The 26209-nt window shown below is 38.4% G+C and overlaps 1 protein-coding gene across 2 annotated transcripts in view; it reads left to right on the top strand.

Annotated features, from left to right (window-relative positions):
- The window catches only part of CDH2 (cadherin 2), a 103963-nt gene that overhangs the window by 44686 nt on the left and 33068 nt on the right, over positions 1–26209 (top strand). For both annotated transcript variants that reach the window (XM_014312005.2, XM_031066519.1), the window contains exons 2-5: positions 21093–21319; positions 23144–23290; positions 24368–24523; positions 25882–26026. In XM_014312005.2, coding sequence (XP_014167480.2) covers positions 21093–21319; positions 23144–23290; positions 24368–24523; positions 25882–26026 — 675 coding nt within the window. The remainder of the gene's footprint in view (positions 1–21092; positions 21320–23143; positions 23291–24367; positions 24524–25881; positions 26027–26209) is intronic.

Raw genomic sequence — 26209 nt, 5'->3', positions numbered from 1 at the left:
TTCCTTTGTCAGGCGCCTATTTCCTATCTATTTTATAACTCTTCTGAAGAGACTGGAAAGGCAAAGAGTTATCATCTATCTATGTAGTCTTACTGCTTCCCTCCTCTTCAATCCCCCATACAGGCAAAAGAGAGGAGCAACATGAAAGAAGAGGAGGTTATGATGTGGAAAACTACCAGTTTTTTCCTGCTTCACCCATCCTGCTGTCAGAACTAAATGCTGATATATCATGCACAATTTTCAGTGTACTCACAGAATTTGAAAGTGGGCATATAAAACTCAGCAGGCTATGAAATCAGGAAATTTATAAACTTCCATGCAAGCAGGCGGCCTGTGGCAGGGTGAGACCTTCCATCTCTTCTTGTGAGAAACAGTTACAGCTCCTGCACTCTATTTGCAGGTAAGAAGTCGTTATCATGCTTGTCCTGCAGGAAGGTAAGATGTAGAGAGAGGGAGGCAGACCCCTTGCAGCAAATAATTGCACTATCAGCTAAATAGTCACACTGTCCAGCCAGACCTCAATGATACAGTACTTAATTCAAGGCTTGATAGATGCATGTGACTCTGTACCTAAAGCTAGTATTTACTATTATTGTCACAGCATCCTTGGATGTAGTTTAAATTGCATTATCGGTCAGAAGTATTACAAATTGAGAAGATTCTTGTACATCATGTACATAGTACAGTGCAATATACTGACCAAGTGCTATCTTCTTACAAAGCTAGAATCTGACAGTCTAGTATGGGAGTTACATTTCAGCCTTACAAGAATTACTTGGTAATTGGAATAAGAAGCATTTGCTGCTCATGGTCTCTTTAAAAAATAAACTTCTGTCAAAATTCTTTCCCATGCTTACCTCAGTTACACTGAGATAGAACTTGGAGTTTTCACAGTTACAGCCTAAATGTCACTAGCCATTTCTCTCCTAGTTACCTCAAGGTACTTTGCTGGATTTCTGCTTCAAAGTTTGGAAGGAGCCTAGCAGAAGAGCACTTGAATAATTGGAGAGAGCCCCCAGAGCAGCTCCAGGGCCCTTGCACAAGCCAGGAGAGACTGCTTGCTTTATTTCTCTTAAAGACCCTTAGGTGGAAGGGTTTAATGCTTGTGCAGGGCTAAACCTTCAAAGTGAGCAAATGTGAGTCTCATTTGCTAGAGTTTCCATGTGGAAGGCTCCTGTTTCCTGGGATAAAGGGTACTCTGAGGCTGCGTGAAACTCCTAAGCAAGTGCAGATTTTGACCTCAATAAGCTGGTCCTGCTGCCAGCATTCCCCGCATACCCATCCCAGGGAGGCCCTCCGTAAACTCCACATGAAAGAGAGCAGACTAAAAGCCTTAGAAAGTGCATCCAGCTTTTTGTTTCCTTTGTCATCAATACAGTGTGTTCTGGTGTCTCCAAGACAACCATGTCTAAAAGGCTGACTGCATCTTTCACTGCTGCTCTATAGCGAGCTTGCTGAGATCGGCTGTGAGGGCCAACCTCTAGCCAGTTTTTATCCATGTGTTTTCTGGGTAGTGCCTAAGTTACTTTATGTGCTTGCTTTGGTTTCAGTTTTAGTGCAAGAATTAAGCTCTGGTTTATCAGATACTGATTTTAAGGATACTATTTTGGGGTTGTCCCAGCTCATCTTTCTTTGAATAGTTGTAAGGAGCAGCTAGGATGTTCCCAGTAAGGCGTGCAACAATGCTGGCTTTCTTTGCATTTCAGGTCCATTCTGCATCTCATAATAGATGCCTTCCTGCCACTGAATAGAGATGTACTGAATCTTGCGTTCTGCCTGCTCTTTTGTTGCCCATGTGTGCCGCCTTCTTGAATGATTACTGGTTTCAAATTTAAGTTGAGAGAGTCAAAATACCTGGTTTTCTGATTTTTGTCTAGTTGTCTTGTCAGTTTGCAGGTTTGCAAACCCGCACACTTGGGGGGAGGAGGTGAGTGCTCACTCATGGTACGTATTTACTGAGCAACATCATCACAATCCTTTCCAGTGTTCACCTGCCCCAGATCTGTGGCCTCTGTGTCCCTTTCTGTGTAATGTACTTCTCTGCCACTTGCTTAGTGAAAACTGGTTAATGAAATACAGTTCTGTGAGGTCAGGGGCTTTGGGAATTACCATTGTTCTGTTTCCTTACAGTTGTCTAGGAGAGGCAGAATCCAAGGCATGTTTCTTCCAGCTGAAGTGTAGTTAAAGATAATGTAATTATTTGTGGTTTACAGCTGCCACAGTCAAGAACACCTCCCCTTCCCTGCCATGGGCTTTGTCTAGGTAGTTAGCATGGTTAAGCATGTGCTTAACTCTTACAGTAACCAACTTTGCTATCACTTCCCAGAATGTCTGAGATCCACATGCTTAGACAAAAGAAAAAGAAATAAAATTATCTCATAGCAAATTCCAGGCTGAGTAGTGGCAATTCTGTTTTCTTGGCAGCCTCAGTGTACTGTAAAAAATATATAGATAATGTACTGTAAGAATATGGAGATAAACATCTAGATACATAGCATTTATATATGTTGGGAAATCTTTAAATGGATGCATCATCTTTAATAGTGTTTGTTGCAGGCTATTATTTATTTGTATGTCTGAATCAAGTATCTTAGAGATAAAATTGATTTCTGCAAGCACTGTATTGGTGTACTTTGAAAAAGATAACCAAAGACTCGCCTGTAGACAGTAAGAAAGGACTATGTGGATAAGACAGTATTGGTGGAGGTATAGTCTGCAATAGAATGAATGAGAGAGCAAGCTGTGGTGCCTATGACCAGGGCCATGTCTAACTTGGCAGAAGCATTCTCCTTTGCCTGCATGCAGTTGGTGAGACCAGTCATGTGTTCCCTTAGCACTCTGTTTAGAAACATTTCCTCTGGTTTTTTTACTAGGTCTCAGGAGAGCAGTCAAAATGAGAGGTGAGAGGATATGGTATAAAGGAGGAGGAGACTGGGATGCTCTTCATGCTTTGGCACCGTGGATTCCCACACACACACACACACATACAGCCTCCTCCTCCCCTTTTTCTTTTAGTCATCAGAAATTTTAGGGAAAGCCACAAGAGCAAATCCTCCATTGGGTGGTAAGATTCCAGACATCAGAAAATGTGTTGGAGCTACTTTTCATTTCCCTAGGATGCAGTTTTGTAGTTCTTCTGCAGACCAAAGCCCCCCCAGGTCAATACCAGTGTGATACAGAGAGTTTTCTGGTATCTATTTGTCTCCCTTTAGCACTTTGCAAGCACAGTGACTACTCTAGAAAAGCTGGCCTTTGGTTGTTGATATTTTATTTATTTATTATCAATTTGGATGCATGTTCAGAAAGGGTTTTTGTTCAACTTTCAAATGAAATCACAAGTGAAGACTCATGCATTTTTCTGTAGCAGTCTGTTCAGTTTTTCCTTTCTTGCCTCATTCAAAGCAAGAATAAATAATACCAAGATTACTTAATGCTTTCAACCTTTGAGGTGGTTTTTTGGTGTTTTTTTTGGTTTTTTTTTTTTGGGTTTTTTTTTTTTTTTTTTTTTTTTTTTGTTTTTGTTTTTTTGTTGTTTTGGTTGGTTTTTTTTTGTTGTTTCTGTGGGGTTTTTTCTTGTTTTTTGAGGTTTTTTTCAAAACAGCATGAAATTACATTTCCAGTAGACATCATTCAAGAGTTCTAACTGAGCAGTAGAGTAAATAATACCTAAAAATTGGAGAGGGTAGGAGGACATGTGACTTTTAAAATATTTTCGTAGAGATTTAAATTTTAGAAAAACTTGCAAGAACTTAAGGGTGATATGATTGGTCTTACTATATTAGCAGGCTGTGGCTGGTTGGTTCAGGCTTTGCAGGTCTTGCTAAAATTCACTGAATTCACGTTCATGAATAATGTGACTGCCATCCTTTAGTTGTTCAGTTGCACCATAAATAATTTGTTTCATGCATGTGTAATATTTTCAGTAAATTGACTGATGGGGGTGGGCATTGAGTTATGTAATAATGAAGAACTTGAAACTATAATTAGTTTTAACCTAGTGTGCTATCAAAATAATCTGTAACTCACTTTCCTCTGAGTTACTGTTCTAAGTTGCATTTAATAATCACAATTCATAATCTGTTAAATTTTTGATCATTTCAGTGTTTCATGTTTAATGTTTTCATTTGAAAAGTGGATTGTTTCTCTGTAAATGGATCAGTATTAGCTGAAGTCACTTTCTTCTATGAATGTAATAATTTACAATTGACTTCAGTTTTAGGAGTTTTGACAAAAAATGCACCTTTTCCTAGATAAAGTTGAGGGGGGGAAGATAACTGATTATTTCAGGTTAGTATGAAATTATTCCCTGTTGTTACCAGCTGTGTTACAATTTCTTACTTTACATGTACTAGTGGTACATCATAAGCCGCACAATGGCCCACAAATAAACTTCACAAATCATGCTTCTATTTTTATCATCAGTAATGCCTGTAGTGGGCTCTGTCATTTAACTTCTGCCTTGCTGTAAATAAAACTTATTTTTCTGCCATATATTGCTTCCTTAAACTTCCCATGAAAATCTTTAGCCTGAGAGAGATTTTTCTCATGAGGAATCTCTGTGGCATTGTGGTTTGCTATGAAGGCGAGGGCAGATTCTTGCTCCATTTGTAAACCTTTGCAAAAACAGCTTGCTAAGTGGTTTTGGAGGAATTTGTTTGCCTGCTTTCTGTTTGCTTTTGAACTGGCTTGCTTAGCACTCTTGCTGGACGTGTTACGTGGAGTAATTGGGGAGGGAGGAAAGAGAGAAAAAAAATAAAGTGCCACATGTAGCATAGAATTTGGTCGACTTGATAAAGAAACAGACCTAAGACTGCCGATTTCCCTGGACACCCGTCAAGTACAAACATTTTTGTAGCTTTCACTGCCCAAGGCAAGCTGGAAAGAATTGCCACCCCTCCTAATCAAAAGCCACTTGCACAGTAAACAAAATAGTCACTAAACAATTTGCTGCCCGTAATATTTTGGTGACCTGCGTGACCCCTTGTCCCGCCTGCATGGCACAGCTGTGCCTGCAGCAGCGTCACTGCGGAACTCAGGGCTACAGCATTTGGGTGGCATTTGGCATCACATTCCTGAGCTCCATGTTTGTGGGTCACAGCATAAATTCCTCATCTGAGCAGAGGCTGAGATGCCTTCTCTAAATGGGAAGACAGAGGTTTGTGTCAATTACAGGAGGAGCAGAAACTGCTTGTGTATAGGCTCAGGTGGTGCTTTCCCTGTGCAGTGTGAAACTGCCCAGCTCAGCCATGGCACCAGAAGCAGTGGATCTTCCTCACCTCTTACCTCCATCTCCATCTGCAGGGAAACTCCTCCTGTTTGACCAGGGAGTGATGTTCCTTGGGGTTACCCAGCAAAGCAGCATTAATAGAGGCAGGGATAAGCTCATGCCCTGCTGGATGGTTTTATTTACCTTAGATCATGTTTCGTAGTAGCTGCTTTTGAAGCCCTTAAAAAGTTTGAGCTGGTTTATTGGTTTTTTTGGGTGGTTTTTTGGGCTTTTTGGGGGTTTTTTTGTGTGGTTTTTTTTGTTGGTTGGTTGGTTGGTTGGTTTTGTTTTTTGGTTTGGTTTGTGTTTTTTTTTTGTTTGTTTGTTTGTTTGTTTGTTTAAATTTATTATCTATTGTAAGAAAAGGAAATAGCCAAACCATTACTACACATGCATGATGTTTATGAGCAGATGAGAAATGCAGGTTTGGTCCAGTAAATGTAGTAAAGTACTGTATCAGGAAACCTAAATGCACCTTTTAAAAACTTGGTAAATTTAATTTTGGGAAACAGTGATAATTAAAAACATAGCATTAAGCAGTATCAAAATTGTGTTTAGTTCTGATGAGCCAGTTCTCTAATTCAAAGTTATATATATGTTTGTTGACCAGGCTTTCTAAATGTTTTTCAGACTCAGATGAAAAATGGAAATGACAGAGCCACCTTTTTTTACTTTAGTCAGAGAACTCTCAAATCTCAGTTTTCTGCATCTGATGACCACAGTGAAGAAAAGTATCAAATATTAGCAAATACTTAAAAAATAATATGTGCTACATGACTGAGAAGACATTCTTAGGAAAAGATGCACCCTGTCCATTTTCATCTAGAGAAATTAGATCTCTTTTGATCTTAAACATCTAGTTTTTCCTTCAGATAAATGAAAATCACAAGCTCACCTGTGCTTTTGACCTGATGAGACTACAAAGAAAGAATGGTTCTCTTTGACAAGAGAGGAAACATTGACACAGATCATATTCATTTTTTTTTTCTAAATAAAACAACAAAGATTTCAGTACATAGTTTAAGTGGTGACAGATTTTCAGGACAGTATTTTGAGATTAATGCTGTGTTCCCTCATGCATTTCTTAATTACTTCAGTATGACTTCCAAATTTTTCTTTACAGACTTTGGTGCTGATTTCTGATTCCTTTGTGGAAGGTTTCTGAACTTAGATCTTGCCTGCTTTTTAGAATTAATTTAAGAATAGTTTCTGATTTTTTTGTAAACACAGCATGAATTGTGTTTGCTCTTCATCCATCATTAGATAACAGCATTTCTAGTTGTGATGGGGAGAATGCATTTGATCGAATAGTGAAAAGAAGTGATGTGTCCAATGTTGTTGTCCCCTAAAATACTGTGAGTTAAGCTTTCTCAGGTGAGGAAGATGTTTTTGTTTAAGACATTGCTATTTGTCTTGGCTCTGCCACTCTGCATCAACATTTTGGGAAGACCATTGTGTCTTCTACCTTTAGAGACTTTTCCTATTCTCTTTCCATCTTCCCCATTTGGGAGAATGATAGAACAAGCACCTACTTGGCAATAGTACTGCCCTGAAAAACATGGAGGCATTTAATGGCAAACACCTCTCAAAGACATGTAGTTGAAAAATGTGAAGGCAGAGAATAGGGTTGTGTCATGTGTAAGAAGGTAGGCTGAGAAAAGAATGGTGGAGTCAAGCTGTATTAAGGATATTAATTAATACCATAACAAGTTGACATTGCAATACTTGGCGAAAGTGCAGAAATCTGCTGGATCTGGAGGTAAACTACTGTAAAACCAGAGCTGTGTAGCATAGAGAGATGTGAGTCACATGAAAGTGATTTGAAGACAGAACTGAATGCAATTACTGATTTTCATCATGGATGCTTGTTGAGAGTAGCGCAGATAAATCACAGCTCAACAATTAAAATTTCACGTCTCAGGTTCTGTTACCTTGGTCCTCAAAGAAAAATTTGAATTGTATATTGGAGACATCCAGCAATAAAAGAGTTATGGAAAAACCATGTAGATTGGTTATACCATTTGTTTTGAAAATCTGTAAGTTATGGCTATAATGTACAAAATGCCAACAGATGTACATTTATAATGTACATTTTATATATGTACATGCATTTATAAAACAAAAAAAATCCACACTGTAGTGAACTTTATAAATTTTTAACTTCTAATAAGGAACAGCAGCCATGTTGTGTGCTTGTGAGCCAAAAATCTGATTAATTTTCCTCAAATGCCTTTCTCCATACCCAGGGTACCAGATGTATTTCATTTGTGGCATCATGTGTATGTTCCTTGATATTTTTATTTGATTTATGACACTACTAAGCCTGAATCTGTTAAGAACTTCACATGAATGTTATTATTTTATGACATCATAGTATGTTGCTTTTTGTAACATCCTTAAGTTATGTACACAGTACCACAAGGATTATTGAAAAATGGACTGGACCTCAAAATGAAGTTCAATTTTCAGTGGCTCTCTGCTTTCCCTTGGCAGCATATCAAAGCAAAGTAATAACGTTTCAATGCCAGTATTTTAAAATGTAGCTCAGATGTTTATTGTAAGGTCAGATCTGTTCCGTTTCACTTGCTGCTTCCTCCTGCTGGGGGAGAGGCTGCTTTTAGTTTGCAGAGATCCATTTCTCATGGGAAGGTGAGCTTTAGATACCATGATCTTGAGCCCTGAGAGGCAAATCAAAATAACACATCACTCATTTACTGCAGGCATTGCCTAACTTAATAAGAGTTGTTCTGGAGTCCGAGTGCTCAGCTGAGATGGGCAGATCAAATTGATTATATTGCTTGCTAACCTGTCTGATTACCTCATCAAAGTGTTGCACCAGCCATGTAGAATCTCTCCACTCGCAGGAAGGTCTTCAGTGCAAAGACTGTGAGCAGCCTGCCCATACAAAGCTGAAACTGTGATTCCGTGTGTTCTGGATGGTGCCTTTTGAACAACTACTGAGCCTGTGTTTGCAGGCTCTCAGGATGTGTTCCTTGGGAGCCTCCTCCTGAGGGTAACTGAATTCCTCACCTTTTACTATAAAATGGCTAGGGTGATGTGAATGTGGACCTATGTTCCAGTTACAATGTGCACATTTAATAGAAAGTACAAAGTAGTGGAAAATGCTTGAACTAATATTACTTGTAATGAATAGAATGCATTTAGCTTTGGGGGCTAATTTTTTTTATTTTCAGGGTGTGCATGTGCAAGGGGATTGTTGGTTTTGTAGCTTTTTGTGATGGATTAGTTTGTGGTTTTCAGGGTGGGCTTTTGGTTTAATGGGTTTTTTTTTTTGCTTTTTTTGTTTTGTTTTTTTTTTTTTAACTTCCTAGAGCACAGCCCCAGATTTTAGTGAAATAGATCCTAAATATCACTGCAGAGACTCCAGTCCTTGCCTATGAATGCAGACTGGCCACATCTGCATTCAGATATCTGTCAGTTCCCTCAGATGGAGGTGAGAGGAGAGAACAGTTTTTTATCTGCTACTCATGAACTTCAGACTCCCAACATCCGATGACAGGTTGCTATTTCATGCTCTGCAGTTTTGTTTCAACAGAAACTCAGTATGCTGTTCCACTGAATGACTTTGTGTTCTCCCTGTTGGTGACACTATTGCATTTATGGACCAAAAGCATATTCACATGCACACAAAGACACATCTGGAGTATAGCATTAGAGAGGAGCTGTGCATCATGCACCAAGAAAGGAAGGAATTTTGCCGTAACTTTACAGTCTTTTAGATAGATCATGAATCTGCCTGTATTAGCCATCAAAGCACAGGATTTCAGTGATTTTTGCATAAGATGTTCATGGTAATGCTTATCCTAAGGAGAAATATCTCTGGATCAGCAGTCATTACTGTAGAACACACTGGATAGTATTTTCTGAAATATACAGCAAGCATAGCATGGCTTTCTTTATTCCCTTTGCAAACTGGCATTGTTTTTTTGGAGAGGAAGTGAAAAGAGATGCTTGTTCTCATGAGTGAATGCCACAGGTGTCTTTTTGAGGAATTCAGACATTTGAGGAAAATTGAGAAGAATACAGATGGCAGTTGAAATAGCCATTGAAATGTTAAAGTGTTTATTACAATGGGGCTTTTCCATTCAGATTCCTTTTGGAAATGAATATTTAGTATTCTGGTAAGCAAAGCAAGAAGTGCCTTCTATTGGAATAACACAGTACTTGGGTTTCTGAAGGAAGATTTAGTTCCATTTTTGTGATGGATTGATTCTGCAAGTTACTGAGTGTTTCCATTGTTCAGGTATTTGTATTATGTTTGATTCATGTAAATGTTAGAAGTTATCCAGTTTTCATCTTGTACCTAGGACTCCCAGTCAGGGAGCAATCCTGTTAAACCAATTGCTGTAGAAATAATCCCCAGACACTTAGGAGGCAGTCTGGGCATTTGGAGGGTGTTACTGTGTAATCTTTGCTAAGAAACTTAGAATGTTGTGACTAATAATTGAAAAATCAAGACCGCATAGAATGCAATAGCTCAATGCTTCTCAGCAAAATAGTCTTGACACAGACAGTAATAGGTTAATTGCCACATCCAGAAATGAATCCTAATGATTCCCTCTAGGAGCCATTATCACATGTGGGGTTTTCATTGAGATATTTATAACTGTAATCTTTGGTCTCAAAGCTCATGTAACTGTTCAATCCAGCAGAGGGGTTCAGAAAGGTAATACCCTGCTCTCATCCTTAGGCTTTGCTAAAAGTAGAATTTTCAGTTCTAGTTCAATCAGTCAAGCCCCTGCTATTTTCAGGCATTATTCCAATCTAACACAATTTGAATGTCAAGTGTCTTGTGTTTTGTGCTCTCAAGGCCCACAGGAAAGTCTAGACACACAGAAAAAAAAAAAAAAGGAAAAAAGAAAAAAGCTGCATTTATCATAGGAAGAGGATCTTCGAATATATCAGAAGATCTGTTCCTTTTCTTCTCTGTTCTTCTGTGACTAGACTGAATCATGATTGTAAAACAAGAGTCTGTTCAGCCAGGTCTGTCTCTTCTCTTTCCACCTGGAATAAATTGCATAAATTTGCACAGCATTGCTTTGGCATAGAATCCTGAAGTGTGTCTTAATTTTGCAGTACTGAAAGTTCCCTCTTGAATGAAGCCTGTCTGTATTTCTCTCATTTGTCTGCAAATTGTATCCAAGGATTTATTTTCTTTTTGCCCTTCCTATATTAATCCTGGTACCATGTTGTGCTACTGTCATGCTTGTCTGCATTTTGCTAAGAAAATGTTTTTTAAAACTGTTTTTTTTTTCCTGGTGTAACACCTCTTTTATTTCTGTCAATTCTATTACTGTCAGTCTGAATTTGAGGGGATTATCTGAGCCTCATAATTTTGTAATCCCTAGACAAGATATTCAAAAAAACAGTGAAAGATCTTGAAGGAAAGTAGCACCACATAAATTTTGACTCACACTGTGTCACATGTACACAAGTAACCTCATGTTGGTCATTCTAATGAGTTTGCATTGTATGGTGCAGTCAAACATGAAGCAACCGTGCTACTTCTGCTTGCAGCCAGTGTTTGTACAATTCACCTGCAGTCAGGTGGGCCTTACATGAAATAAAAAAAATCATTTGAAAATACTCAAGTCTGAGGTCCTCACTCTGCAGCATAGACACACAAATTCTAAGTTTCTCCTCCTCTTTTGTTTTCCCTTTTGTGCTGTTGATACTTGGTGACTTTGCAAGGATGGGTGGTTTTTCATCTCATTCAGAATATGGTTTAGGTAGTCAACCAAGAAGATAAAAATAATTAATAATTGTTTGAGAGCATTCACCAAGTGCCAGTCACTAGAAAGTATTCCAGCACTGGATTTTTTTTTTCTGATCATTGGACTTATTTTGGCTCTTGAGGAAAAAATATTTAATGTATGTACTAATTACTCTTTGCTCCCTTTTGTGGACTGATGACAACATTAAGATTTCTCTATGATGTTGCAGTGTTTTAGGTGAGCTTCAATAGTCAGCAGTGTCAAGTAATTTCCTACATATTTCTAATTAAATCTAATACTAGTGATTCTTCATTTATTTTTAAGGCATCTGCACACATATATTGGATTGAGGGGGAATGTGAGGTATATTCAGAGAGATGCTATAACAAGATTCTATGAACAGCCTAAATAATAATCTCAAAATATGTGAAATCAGACATTTTCCTGTTAGCTCACTTGATATTTCCCCCTCTTTAATGGTAATCAGTTAATTAGCATTGTCACCTTAGCTATTTTAAATGTTGAAAGCAACACACAGAGGGAGTGAATACCCATTTAAGGGTTACTTTCACCCACAGGTACTCCCTCATGATATGATAGATGTTGTCATCTTACTGCAAAAAGTTCCATACCTTCTTGATGATTTATCATAGGCAACTCCTCACAGCACAGCCAACAAACCCCCTCTTTTATAGCACTCATCCTCATTGGACACAGCTGTGGCCTATTAAGGCCAGGCCTGTTCCTAATCCTTGGTAATTAGTACAGCTGCAACTCCTCAGGTGTGAGATTACCTTCTGCACTATCTTTATTTTCTTATATTCTATCCCTCCACAGATGGACATAGAACTTTTTGAGTCCTCTGCTTTGTTATGGGCAGCACTACTGTGGCCTGGCTGTGAAATACTCTGTACTAGCCCGCACCAGTCACCGAATGCTTTTTCTGAATTTTAAGGTCAGATATCTCTGTTTAAGAATAATGATGATGAAAGCCTGAGGTCTGACTAGATACTATTAAGCCAACTAGTTTTCTGCCTGAGGCCTACTGGACATGATCCAGTGATACTATAATCCGTGGGATTTATGGTTTTTATTGCTAGCTAACCACATCAGTGTAAATACTGTTGGGCTGTCTCTGCTGTCTCTTCCACCCCCTTTGGCAACTGGCAGGTTTCTTCCCCTTGTTTAATACAAAAGCACAGTGTTCAAGCAGGGTATTTTTTCACCATTATCCATTTGCTAAGGAAATGAGCATCCCTGTGTTACAGGGAGGTTCTGCTTTGAGATCAGGCATGCCTGCTCTTTGCTGTGGGGATGCTGCTGCAGCTGTGTCCATGTCCATTGGCTGGAAGGCTCTCCAGGTTCCCCCCAGGGAATAACAGCCTTCGTCTTTTAGCAAAGAAGCAGTGCACAGAGCTGTCACAGTAACTAGCGTATGACTAAGGACCTTTTAAAAGTCATAAAGAATAATTGCAGCTTTGGAAAATTAGACCATAGCATGCCCAGAGGAGTGACATGTGGGAGGGTGACAAAAGCCACCAGTGTTGGGCAGGCCAGACAGAGGAAGGAAGGAAGCAGAGGAAAATCTGTACTGGTGTTTGTGGAGGGTCATTGCATTCGAATGTGTGCTGGTTTGTGAAGCTGCAAGGAAGGTTTAGGGAGGGTTGTCCCCTTTCCCCTTGAAGCATCCATAGCCACATGGACGGGACTGCCAAATGTGATCTCTAGAAACAGGTGGTATCCTGGGGTATGCAGCAGAATACAAAACATTAAGTGTTCCCACATCTGCTTCAAGACTTTTTTAATGGATTGTTGAGAGGAGTGCTGCCATTTTGTCAGTGCTGGGAATTTTTGTTTGATGCAATGCAATTCAAATACAACACTCACTTCTGCCTAAGCATTCCTGTAATTTAATGAGAGAAATCCCTAATTTTATTTTGTTGTATTTCTTTTCATGGTAAGAAGTGACACATTGCCTAAAAGTGATATATGCTTCTCTCCTATGTTCTGTTGTTGTTCCTAAACCCCTTTTGGTGCAGGGGCTTAAGCCACTGTTTAAAGCTGCTGACTGATTGAATTTATAAAATAGATCATCAGCTCATTTGTAAGTATGCACCCATTTGATATTTCAGCAAGTTCTGGCTTTTTACAGAAACTGTAGGTGCCTGGATATTTAGTTTGTTAGTTAATCTGTTTATTTTTGTAAAGACAGTCTCCCATGATCTTTCTGCCTAGGTGTGCTCCAAGCCTAAGCTGCAGCCTGAAATTAGCAATGCTTTGATGCCTCAGCACCTCTGTCAGGAGCGCAGGTGAAAGAGGGGACAGGAAAAATGGGAGCATCAGGGAATAAAGTAAGGTTCTTTAAACTAGAAAACAGAACACCTGGAAAGGCAGGGAGAAGGAACAACAAAGAAGAAAGAGAGGAGAGCTAGGGAAAAAAAAACTTGAAACCTGAAGCCTAAAAGGACTTCAGGCCAAGAACAGTTAGCATAGAGAACATATAAAAGCATCTATTCTCTGTTCTCACTTTCCTTATTGCTAGTGAGTGAAAAGGAAGAAAAAAAAAAAGAGCTAACTTTTTTGGCATATTCTAAAGATAGAATAAAAGGAACAGGAGCTTATCCAGTTTTTTACTAGATATTTAAGTCATTACTGTAGCACAAAAACTGCCCTTTAATTGCTGCACTGTAATTGTAGGTATTTGTTTCTTACGCTGTTTAAGGTCACATAAAAACGAATAGAGGTAAAAATAGGTTTGTGTTAAGTGCCTCAATTTTGAAACCATTTTCTGCTAGCTATCTGCAGAGACAGTACTTTCCCTTTAGTCTCCTGGTTTGACTGTTCAGTAGATACATTTTTTAATTACCAAATTGGATTTTAGCAGGTGTAGTCAGTTGATGCATTATGGGTATAAGAGATTAGTGTTTAATCCTTCTTTTTATTACTGTGTAGAATGGTGTGCTTGGGAAAGTATTAAAGGTGCATTGCATACTCCAGAGTACAGAAATGACATTTATTACTGAGTTTTCTTTCAGCTAGCATCATTTAGAAAAAAGCTGGTCCAGAACTCTGCAGGGGCCTGTAGGCTCATCTATAGTGAAACTGCCTTAATACAGAGTGGAAGAAAATGGAAAGAAACCTTTTTGTGTTTTAAAACAAAAGCAGTTGTCGAAATACAAGTACTTTCCCTCTTGAAGATGATTATTCTCTTTTTCTACATTTTACTTTTTCTGAAATAAAGACAAAAGGGATGTGAAAAGCACAGATCTTTGTGCCAGTGAGTGGTAGAGGCAAAGACTGAAAAGGGTCAGTGAATCAGATATAATTTGGACTCTGTTTGAGATACCAGTCCTGTGTTTTGCTGATGGCTGGTATTCCTGTGCTGAAAAGCTGCAGAGGATTTCTATCGAATAGAAAGAACATTATCCCCATTTTCATTCTGGCATGCCTGTTACGACTTTGTTCTGTAAACAAAGAGGATTATGGGAACTGGAAACTAGATGGCATTTTATTAAAGAACTGTGTGAGTCTTTCCCTGTGAATGCAAGAATCAGGCAGTCTGGTGATAGCTACCTGTGAAAGAAAATACTTTAAAAATAGACCTTAATGTTTGAATTATTAGGGCTCATAAGGAGGCATTAGGGTTCATAAGGCCTCATGAATGTAGGAAGGAGCTTTAGTATTTCCCAGTTGTACCTTGCAACAAAATACTTTAAAAGAAAAACTTTTACAGTATTTGTACAAATTAGGAATGAAAAAGAACATGTTGCAGAAATAGGGAGAGAGATTTATGTCCAGTGTTCTTCTGTCATGTGGACTGCCAGGTTGCTTTGAAAGTATGTTATTTTAGGAAACATACATATTTATCTATCTAGAACTAGCAGTCTCAGGAGTGGGGCAGGAGGGAGAATTCCACTGAGTCACAGTTGTGGTAACCAGTGCAAATTACTTTTACCAGCATAACATACAACTTTTATAAAAACTTAGGGTTTTTGTACAGTAGACTACTTGACATCCTGTTCCCCCAGAGTAAAGTCATGTATCAGTACCAGGTTTTACCTAATGGCTGCTGCAGATCACTCGAACTGCTTTCAATTAATGAAGAAAGTGTACAGTATGAATTAAACCTAATTCTTGCAAATCACCTTTCCTTTTAATTATTGTTTTCCTAACTGAATAGACAATTAGCAAACAGTTCAGCATGGAAAAGTGGGAAGTTGAGCTGCTATTAGTCAGATCATGAAATGCCTAAAGTTGGTAAATAGCTTGAATACATCCTCAGTTTCACCTCAGTTGAAACCTTCTGATTTGACACTTCTTCACCACTTGAGAGCCTCATAACCTGGCTTGCCCATGGAACCAGGCTGTAAAGATTTTGAAGACAAGTGTAAATAGGATTTAGAAGCAAATGGGCCGTATTTGGCCCTCAGTAAGTGGCAAAACTCCAGTTGGGCTTGTGTGACCTGCTGAAGCAGCCCTCTACTCCAAGTGGGCGGGGGTGGCAGAACACAGTGCTCAGCACAAGGCACAGGTTTTCAAAAGCAATTATTGAATTAGCAGGCTTTGGTAAGTAGCTGTCTTTTGACAGCCAGCTTTCTTTTCAAGTGTCACAGTTTGGTTAGTCCAGCAAGGCTCAAAATGAGTAGTGCTTTGAGATTGTTGGATGGTCTGCAGTATGGGATAAACTACACGTCATAAATATAAAAGCAGAGAAGAAAAAGGGACTAGGAAAAAAGACTAGAAAAACTTTTAGAAACAATGCTGGTGTATGGAAATATCTCTAAAGGATGTAATGACAAATGGAATTACAGTACAGGTAGGGAAATGCTATTGCCTAAAATAACCTGATAATATTTCATATTTATTTTGACTCAGTAATTTCCGTAGCTAATATTCTCAGTTTGCAGATGCAAACAACATTTTTCTGGCTGATGTAGACAACCCATATATCAGAAAATCAGGTATCAAATAATATTTAATAAGATTTCAAGATGGTTTCAGGAAGTTCTAAAATCAGACTAAATGTAAGGGTGGTGATGGAAAAGGCAAGTTAGAATGTATTTTAGTTCTTTGTGATTATAACAGTTTGCCAGGATGTCAAAAACCTAGTTCTTTTGAAGGTCATCTATAATTATAGTAAAGGATGTCTCATGGGCATTACACATGCCACTCCAACAAGCCATGAACTGAAATATGAGCATGTGCACTATGCCAGTAGGACTAACAGATCATTTTACAGATACAGAAGTAACCAGTATGAATAAATTACTAATTTATAAAGCAGGGGGGGTGGCATTATATGGGGTTTCTCGTGTAGTTTTCTCCTGCTTCTCTCTCTGAGAAGTAAAGACTTGTTTAATACAGAGTGTTCTTGGAGAGTGTTCAGATATTAAATATGCAGATGGCTAGACAGTTCAAGCAGAATGTTTCCATAAAGTTTCTCCATCTGTCAAAGGTAAAAGTGGTATCTAGTAGGTAGTTGTACCTAAGATACTTTCTGATTCTGTTTATTTTATCTGTTGCAAAACGATCCCAAGTGGATTAAATAGCTATAGGTTTTCTGTTTTATGATGCATGCTCTTAAGTGTATTGCTGAAGTACATGTTGTTAGCACTTGGCATTTGTTGCAGTTTTCCATGAGGTCTACTAAGTGAGCCTTTGCCTTGAGGTTGCTGCTTAGGCATTGAGAAGAGCATTCAAGAGGAGTAGCATTCCAACAAATTTACAGAAGGAAACACACTAGTGTGCTTGTATGCATGTGGATGTTATCTGGATGTGAATTGAATTGTTTTCTAAGTGCAGAAAATCCAGATGGCAAACTCAGTCTCACGATCAAAATGAGTAATGAAAATTCTGTATTAATATTCTGTGTTGCACATGAATATATATGTTCATGAAATATTGTACAGTGGACTGTATTATTAACAGCAGTTTTTTGCTCAGTCCTTGTTTGGATCAAGTAATTCTGATATTATTTGCCTGGGACAATAAGAGCAGAATCAGGTTGGCAAAGAGTGCAAACCAACATGAGCAGCTGTATTTTATAGATACTATGAATCATTCATCTCATTAGACCTGAGCAGGAGTGGTGGTGATCTCTAGTGCACTTTAAATGAATTTGCATGTCTAGTTCTTAATGTTTTGTACACTACACATGTATGCACATGTTGTAATTACTTCCATGCAAGAGTGTTAAACTGAAAGCTTCCTTTAATATCATGGAGCTGTAGACTTTCATTTTACAATGTTGTAGTCTCAGAGGTCCTCTTCTATTCTTTACTTAATAGAATATACTTGCCTTGTTTTTAAGACAAGAAAAGACTCCAATTAGGAAATTAATGGTCTTTTGTCTTAGGGTATAATATTTAATAATAGTCATAAGCTAATACTAAATACAGTTTTTCTTCTGTTGAAAGACCCTACATTTATAAACGCTTGTGCACAGCCCTATTTTGAGCCTGTGAACTCAGTGCATTTACTCCCATGTTGCATATTACTGCTTTTATATGACCAAAAGTATTTTCTAAAACTGAAACAGTTATCTTTGAGTTTGATTGAATACTTCCCAGGGCTTTCAAATAATATACTTCTAAAAAGCAAATACTTTCAGAAGATGCACAGGATACTCAAAAATCCATGGGTTATTTTTACTGATTATGTTACTCTTATCTGATCATTTATGCGGAGTGTTATGAAAAAACAGTAAAATCAGATACTTGATTACTCTTTCTATTGCATATTAAGTAACTAACATTCTGCAGATTATATCTAGTTAATCTTTTTTTTAAGTGGAAAAAAAAATCTGTGATTGATCTGTCAACATAAAGTGACTTGTGGAAAGTGTGCCTCCCTTTCCTGTGGTTTTTAGAAAAGAACATGGTTGCATAAGCAGTCATTATTCACAGTAAAACAAAAAAATATTTCCTGTAGCATTTTTGCAAAAAAAAAAAGTCTTTGCCTGAAAACCTACTGTCAGAAATCACTCTTTGTTCATACTAGTTGAACACTGAAAAATGAAGCAAAGTGATCTAAATCGAATTTACAAGACTGATAGCCATGTGTTTGGGGGGAGAGTAGCTACTGCACAACCTGTACTCTGTCAAGAGAATTTAATTATAGATGGTTATACTTGACTATAATTCGTTAATGTGTGCTCCTTGCAAAGGGAGAATAATTCTCACATTGACAATTTTATATGTTTTTACCAGGATACTGTCAGAGGAAGGGATTTTCATTGAATTTCATGATACGGTCGCCTGGGGGAAGAATATCAATGAAGTGGCTAGCAGGGTGGTTTTTTTGTTTTATTTTTGTGCTGCTGGAGTCTCTATGTAAGGAGATGGGCGAAAAGAAATCTTCTTTATGAATTTGAATATCTAAAATAGGAATATATTCTGTTACTGTGCAATAGTTAGGAAATATTTTTATGAAATATTGTTGTGATATCTTGGTCTTTCAGACCATGATGACAAATACTCATTTTAGCTTTCACCTTTTTGAGAAACAGTAATGATCAAAGTTTAGATTAATCTTCATTCTCTTTCTCACTCTTGTACTTTTCAGAAGTAAATCTGAGAAGAACCAGAGATAGAGCTGGCTCTAGAACTGTTTGTCCTTTTGGTCAAGACACGTTTTTGAAAAGCAGATTTTGAGAGCAGTTGTAGCTGAGATGAGATGAGAGGCTAGCAGAGGCACAGGGCTATGGGTTATGTTGCTGGCTGGTGGTTTTTTGGTTTTTTTTTTTTTTTTTCTTATGTGAACTGTTTCTGAGAGGTTTGTTTGGGAACAGTGGTGGCATTTTAAGGATGCCCAGCTTCCTCCATGCTTAGGGTCTGAGTCGTCTGTGCCTCTGTAACCAAGTACAAATAGCACTGTTTAATAGTCCATTAATTAGTAATTAAATTCTTTTATTGTTAAATGTAGTGACTTTGGAGTAAACTGGTCTTGGACATCTTTTTATTTCTGTGCTGGGCAAGAATTACAGAATTAGGACTGTGATAATTTCTACATACTGGAGTAGTTGCTTCAAGTAGTAGCTTTATATTCTTGGCTTAGAGTCATGCATGTTCTCATTTGGCTGTAGCATTTCAACCTCATGTTGCAGTGAGCTGACTCAAGCTGCAAGGCCCATGTTGAAAAAAGCAGGGGGTCAGTGGGATGGTTAACATCTGGGAACTGGAACTTCTGCCTGCCAATTTTCTCCTCCCATGTTACCTGCGAAACAGAGGATCTGACATCTCCAAATTCTGCAGACCTGTAGCCTGTAGGTTATAGGGAAGGAAGTCATTGTACCTGATAAAGCAGGTAGGATGGACTTGAGGATCCATAGGAACTTTTAAATACATGAAAGCTTACATGAGAGACTGCATATTAGAAAACCACCCTCTTCTCTTATGAGGAAGACCAGAGGCAGCTTCTCCAAGGACGATCACAGGAGCAGCCCTGCTAGTGAGACTTCAGCCTTTTACCCAGGGAGATTTGTTCTTTCAGGGCTCAGTGCTTTGTGGACATGGCATGCTCTTCTCCCCAAGGGGAGGCTGGCCTTTCACAGGAAAAGACCTTCAAACTCTGGGGTCTCTCTGGAAAGAGCAGTATCCCTGCCCAGTTGAGCAAGATTACAATTAAAAAGGTTGATGCTGTATCATTCATTTAGATATCTGATGGACTCTTTTAAAATACAGTATTTTCTGTGAGGAGAGGGCAAATGGGGGATTCTGGATAACTGAAAGAGTGCAATAAGGAAAGAAATTTGTCTGTCATCTGAACATCAGCCTGGTCCTTAAAGTTCAAATACAAAAAAGTATGATTCTTCTTGGTACCTTCCTGAAAACGGTGCATTACAGAAGAAAGCATATGATGCATGACATTTAGTAGTGATTTTTCTTGAGAGGGACCTTTAGGTTTTGAAGCTAAATAGTTTTTGCATGGTTTAGCACAATATAAAAAGTGCAATAACTGAAATGAGGCATAAAGCCTCATTTCATCTTCATCTTCACTATGTGGATTTCAGCACAACCTTCATAATGGTATTTTGCACTTCTATTGCCCATACAATCAAAATATTTCATAATGCTTTGGAAACATTAAAGAGTGATCATTGGTTATAAAAGCACACTTGCATTTTTTTACTTACTATTATTTGCAGTAACCCAGAAGATAACTGTTGGTGAAAAGAATTGAGTAGAGAAGGCAGTAACCTGTTACCAGTTCTTTTTGTGGACAACACATCATTATGTCTGCATTCGGTTCTACTGACTTCTTGTTCCATTGTGTGTCTTTCAGACACAACAAAAGGAAGGAGGGAGGAGGGAATTAAACGAGAATAGGTAATCCCTGAGTAGATCAAGGGACATGTGTGGTACAGAACATAGCTTAAAAAAAACAAAACCAAAAACAACACAAAACCCCCAAACAAACAAACACAAAAACCCAAACCAAAAGAAAAACTCAAGGTCGTTAACTTAGGTTTTCTCTGTGAGGTATTTACTGCCTCCTCCATCTTGTCAGTGAGGGACAAGGAAACTCAGTCCCAGAGCTCATAAGTAATCTTCCTGAGATGGCACAGCTGAATCACAGGCTGATGTGGGCACAGAATTTAATATTTTTAACATATTTCAGGGTTTCTGCCTTACCCCCACTGGCAGAGAAAACGTGCTGGAAACAGAGTTGTGTTTGCAGTTATGGTTGCAGTGTAATGAAATTTTTTGAGTGTTTTTAATGACTCATGTTGACTGGATCTTTGCAAAGCTTGAGATGCAAACCCAACTAGCAACTGACTGAAGTGTACCATAGGACATGGAAGGAGCAGGTTTCCTTGCTGGTGATGGGGTAAATTTGTAGGCAGGAGGCTGTTCCTGTCAAGGGTTAAAATCTCAGCCTAGCAGTCCACAGAAGAATATCATTGTTATGTGGCATGGACTGACTGGTAAAATACAAGTCCTAACTTGTAACTGCATGTGATAATAGCAGCAGCAAGTTAAGCATCTCTGCTTTTGAGTTAGTTTGTTCTTAGTGCATTTGATGTCACCATGAATTCAAGTGGGCTGCTTTTTCAATTTTGTTTTGTTTGCCATTTTTTGTCTCTTTTACAGTGAGGTTTCGAAGCTGTGATGGAAACAAAAAAATACACTTTGGTAGCAGTGAGCCAGAAGATTTCAGAGTAGGTGAGGATGGTGTGGTCTATGCAGAGCGAAGCTTTCAGCTTTCAGCAGAGCCCACGGAGTTTGTCGTGTCTGCTCAAGACAAGGAAACCCAGCAAGAATGGCAAATGAGGGTGAAGCTAACCCCTGAACCAGCCTTCACAGGGGCTTCAGAAAAGGTAAAACAAGAGCTTAATGCAGCCTGTATACATGTATCTCCACAAAGAGGCATAAAAATAGGGGTTTAATTTTGCCTGTCATGCACCTCTCCATGAACCAGCTTATTAATGGACACCTAGTGCATGCAAAGCTGGAGCTTTAGAAGGAACTTTGATCATCTTCTATTCTGTAGTTTTGGTAAGGCATGAAAAGACATGCCTATTTAACTATATAGGATTCTTTGTGTTTGAGCTTTTTGTTTGTATAGCTTGAGATTTATACCTGAATTTAAGTCTCACACAGCCATTTCTTTATTTTAAATTGCTTGAAAGTATTATAGTATTTATTCAAGCAGTTAAATATAACCACAAAATAAACAAATCTGTGGTAGAATGCATCAGTCACATTTATGAGATGGGAACTGTAGATTTACAGCAGTAAGTAGGAAAGCACTTCTGGCAGGGAATATTGGCTTTGTCTTGTCCCGTCATAATCAAATTGGAGACTGTAAATTATTCATGATTCCAGCATTACTTGGTAAGGAAGATAGTCTCCCTCTGCTGGAAGCTGCCATAGGATAAACCATGTACTCTAACAAAAATCAGACCTAGCAATGTGCAATTAGCAATGTATTTACTTTAGAAAAGCATATTAGGTTGTTTACCTTTTTCTGTCATATTACCTGTTGCCTGCTGTTTCTTGTCTTCTCCTTGAAGGAGAAGTGTTCAGTTTACAGATAAAGAACAAAATTTATTCATAGATTAACATACCTATAATAGGTATGCGTTTAAGATTTAAGCATCATGTTAAAAGTAGGTAATGTGGTTATGCAATGCATTTTCCTGAGAACACACTGGAGACTAGTGCTGTGTAATCCTCATTTGTTTGCTTACTTGGTGATTGTGTTAAATTTGCTAAGGCATGATTTTAACAATGGAAATACTGTCATTTTGTTCGTGGAAGCACTGTAAAAGAGCAGATGCTTAGATGTGCCAGTGCATGCCCTGTTTATTCCAAAGCCTCTATTCAGGTGTCCTTACCATCAACAGAATGTGTAGGGGTAGAATCTGGCCTTCACTTGGTGTCTGTTCATACTCTGCAATGTAGTTGCCTAGATTAAAAAAAAAGTTCTTATTTTAAAAGATTTGGAAGATGTTTTTGTCACCCTGTTTCCAACCTTAAGCAAGCTAGGTGTGTGTGCTGTCATCCAAAGGATGAAATGACTGCAGATAGAGAAGGGAATAGGAAGGGAATGTTGACACCCAGCAGAGATTAATGCCCAGTGTGTAAAGTGGGTCATCTACTGCATCCATCATGGCTGACATAGGTTTAAAATAATTACAGCATTAATTCTATGGGATTTAATAGGGTCATAAATATTTGAGACATTCCTTACCAGTATGTATTAAACTTCTCTTGGAACTCAAATTACATTATAGCACACCCTGATCTAAATTTAGAGTACAGTAGCACATTACCTGAACTGAAGCTCTAGCTAATGAGAAATACATAAAGGCATACTATTAAATTCTACAAAATATTAACTACTTCTCAGAAAGTGCCAGATAGTTTACACAGTAGTGCCATGTTATAAATGGTTTATAATTCCCTTTCTCTTCCTAGTTAAATAAGGAGAAAAAAGGTTTCTTAAAATTTGGCAGTGAAATTGTAAACAATATTGGTTATTTTCAAACTGCACTGTGAATGCAAGTAAAACAGTTCAATCAACACAGAGAAAGGACAGTCTTTCAGTCAATTATGTAATTGTACCTGAGTTACTTTATAATGTCTGCTAGTAATTCTCCTTCTAACATGTGCTTAATTTTATCTTGTACCTGGGAAAGGACCAAAGGAAAATGGAAGAAATCATATTTCCATGGCAACAATACAAGCACAGCAGCCCTCTGAAGAGGCAGAAGAGAGACTGGGTTATTCCTCCAATCAACCTACCAGAAAATTCCAAAGGACCTTTTCCTCAGGAATTAGTTAGGGTAAGGAAGTTAATAGAAGTGTGGTTTCAGTATCCCTCAGAGAGCTTTTGAAGAGATTTTGTGTAAATGATGTCTTGTTCATCATCCAGACATTTATCAGAGGCTTTCGGGTTGGTTTCTTGTTGCTGCCTGTGCATTGCATGCTAGGATGCGTCTAATTTCCTGGGGTTTAACTTGTTCCTATGCATCTCTACTGGTGGACCTTGTTTTGGGTGGTAAGTGTGTTAAGGGGTATCTCTGCTGGTATCTCAGGAGTTTTCCAGTCTCCTGCACTGGTGTTCTCTGCCTGGGAAATGGTGTGGGAGTGAACAGGAAGCAGAGTGCACCAGGAGACCAAAGGAAATTGTATCTGATGGGGTGAGGACAGCAGCTCTTCCACAGGATTCTGCTGCCCAGAAGTGGCCACTGCAAGGAGCGACTGCAGGAACCAGCCTCCTCTGGGCTGGCTTCCAACCACGATACTGGCTGGTCATGATCAATTTGTTGGAACTTGGCAGAACATTAGCCCAAGTTGATAGGACACAGTTTCACTCTGATCTGTTTTATGTGTGCGCTGGTGATTCAGCTGCTCCTCACAGATGCACTGCCCTTCAGTTGTTTCCTTGGAATATGAAACAAGTTCAATGTTTAAGCAAATATGGCAAGTTTCTAAAGAGCTGGCTTGTCATGGAAGAGAGCCTGTAGCTTTGGGCTGAGAAGGTATAGGAGAAAGGGGAAAACACAAACCAGGCTTTTAATTTCATGTGTAATTTTATGATACTAAATGTTTTCTCTAAGATCTAAACAATTCTGCTTAAAGTATTTGCTTGTTTTTTTTAACACAAATAATTTTTATTTTGAGAAATAAACAGGGATAATTTTACATTTCTGAATATCCTTTGACCAGTTTCTAACGAGAAGTGCTGTTAAGAACTTCAGACTTTACACCAACTCTGTACCATTTCCAGAATAATTATTTTTGCAAGTACATCTTAAGGAGCAAGAAGAAGATAAATAGAGCTGCTGCTTGTCTCAGCAGCAGTCCCATCCTGAGCTTGTTTGTAGCTAATGTAAACTTTATCTTTTTTTGACACACAGATTAGGTCCGATCGTGATAAAAGCCTTTCTCTGCGGTACAGCGTGACTGGCCCAGGAGCTGACCAGCCTCCAACAGGCATCTTCATCATCAACCCCATCTCAGGACAGCTGTCTGTCACAAAGCCTTTAGACCGGGAGCAGATTGCTTCTTTTCATGTAAGAGTTTAATTTACCACAAATCAGATTATAAAATTGAAGATGAACATCTGCTTCAAACATGACTTGAGCAGCCAGCATTTAGTTTTGTATGAGATATGATTTGAGGAGTTTGTAGCAGATTTGTATTGTACTTAATAAGGCTAACTCTTACTATATTTAAGCAGCTTAAATACATTAACATACGTAAACAGTGATTAAATGTATTTAGGTAAAGTAATTTTAAAATATGTAAATATGGGTACTGTGGCTTATATTTCAAGTACAGGCCATTGATCACAGTCTCCACTGAATTGTATACTTTCCAGAAGTTTATTTTTAATTCAGCAACTTAAATTAGGATGTGACTGCTATTAGAATTGCAGCAGCAGCTGTGATTTGAGAAATGGATGGGAAGAATAACATACCAATTTTTATTTTAGGGCCAAATCTAAGCATTTTAATAGAATTGTAAATTAGGCCTGTCAGCTTATGAAAATGATATTCTTTGCTCTAAAGAAATTGAAAAAGTAGACCACAGATTCCAGTACCAGTGGAAAAGGAAAGTTGCAAGGAAGACAGGGAGAGCAGGCCGTGACCTAAAGTTTCCTGTGCTTTTGGGAAACCATGCTGAAATCACCCAGCTCCTGGAGAGTGTTTTCCAGCATGTTGTGGATTAAAACACTCCTTGCCTGGTGCTCTGGGGAGCTCTTTGAGTACTGCTCCCAAACAGAGGACGCAGCAGGAAGCATCTGGGGGGGAGGTGTGTGTGAAAGGCTCTCAAACAACAGCTCTAGCATCCATAAGATTTTAACTGAGAATTTGACATTGGCAATTCAGGTTTTACTGACTTAGGAATTTACATTTATATGAGTAATTTCCAGAGTGGTGAGTTAATAATGCCATCTTGCTGCTTTCTAGTAGCTTTGTAGCCATAAGATATGTGTGTGTGTGTATATACATGATGGGCATCAGCAGGACTGCTATAGGAGGAAGTTGCTCTTTTCCCTAGCAGTGGCCATGCTCTGGACTAAATACACAGATTTACATCTAAATCTCCATCTTTTTAGAGAATGTTTTCTAATAACCATTATTAAAACCAGAGTTCTGTATGACAGTAGGCACTAGTAGTAATCAAAATTACATGACCTAAAATAATTTTTATCAAGTCAAAGAAGGAAGTCTGCAACTTAGAATAGCTTGGAAGCCTGAGCATCAGTTCCATTAGCAGCTTGGAAATTTAAAAGGTTGATATGAGGGAGCAGTGGCAGATAAGAAAATACACTGAGCTAAAAAAGTCTGGCCTGAAATTTCCTATTATTATATCTATTTGCACCTGTATGTTGTGCAAATTCTAATACTTTTAATGATTTTTGCAGCTGAGAGCACATGCAGTGGATGTAAATGGAAACCAGGTGGAAAATCCTATTGACATTGTTATTAATGTCATTGACATGAATGACAATAGACCTGAATTCTTACACCAGGTTTGGAATGGGACAGTCCCTGAAGGATCAAAGCCAGGTAATATTTGGACTGTTGGGAGGCAGAGGTATTATTTTGAAGTACCATATTTACAGTATCATTTTGAAGGTGTGATGAAGGCAGTGCCTTCAGACCCTGTAATACTTTGAAAGGTGTCTTTAGTGTGATGAGCAAAATCTCAGGTCCTCTGTCTTCTTATTTCACCCTATTTTTAATGCACTT

Source organism: Geospiza fortis, unplaced genomic scaffold, assembly GCF_000277835.1.
Source record: "Geospiza fortis unplaced genomic scaffold, GeoFor_1.0 scaffold53, whole genome shotgun sequence".
Taxonomy (NCBI): domain Eukaryota; kingdom Metazoa; phylum Chordata; class Aves; order Passeriformes; family Thraupidae; genus Geospiza; species Geospiza fortis.
This window is presented reverse-complemented; position numbering and strand designations above follow the sequence as displayed.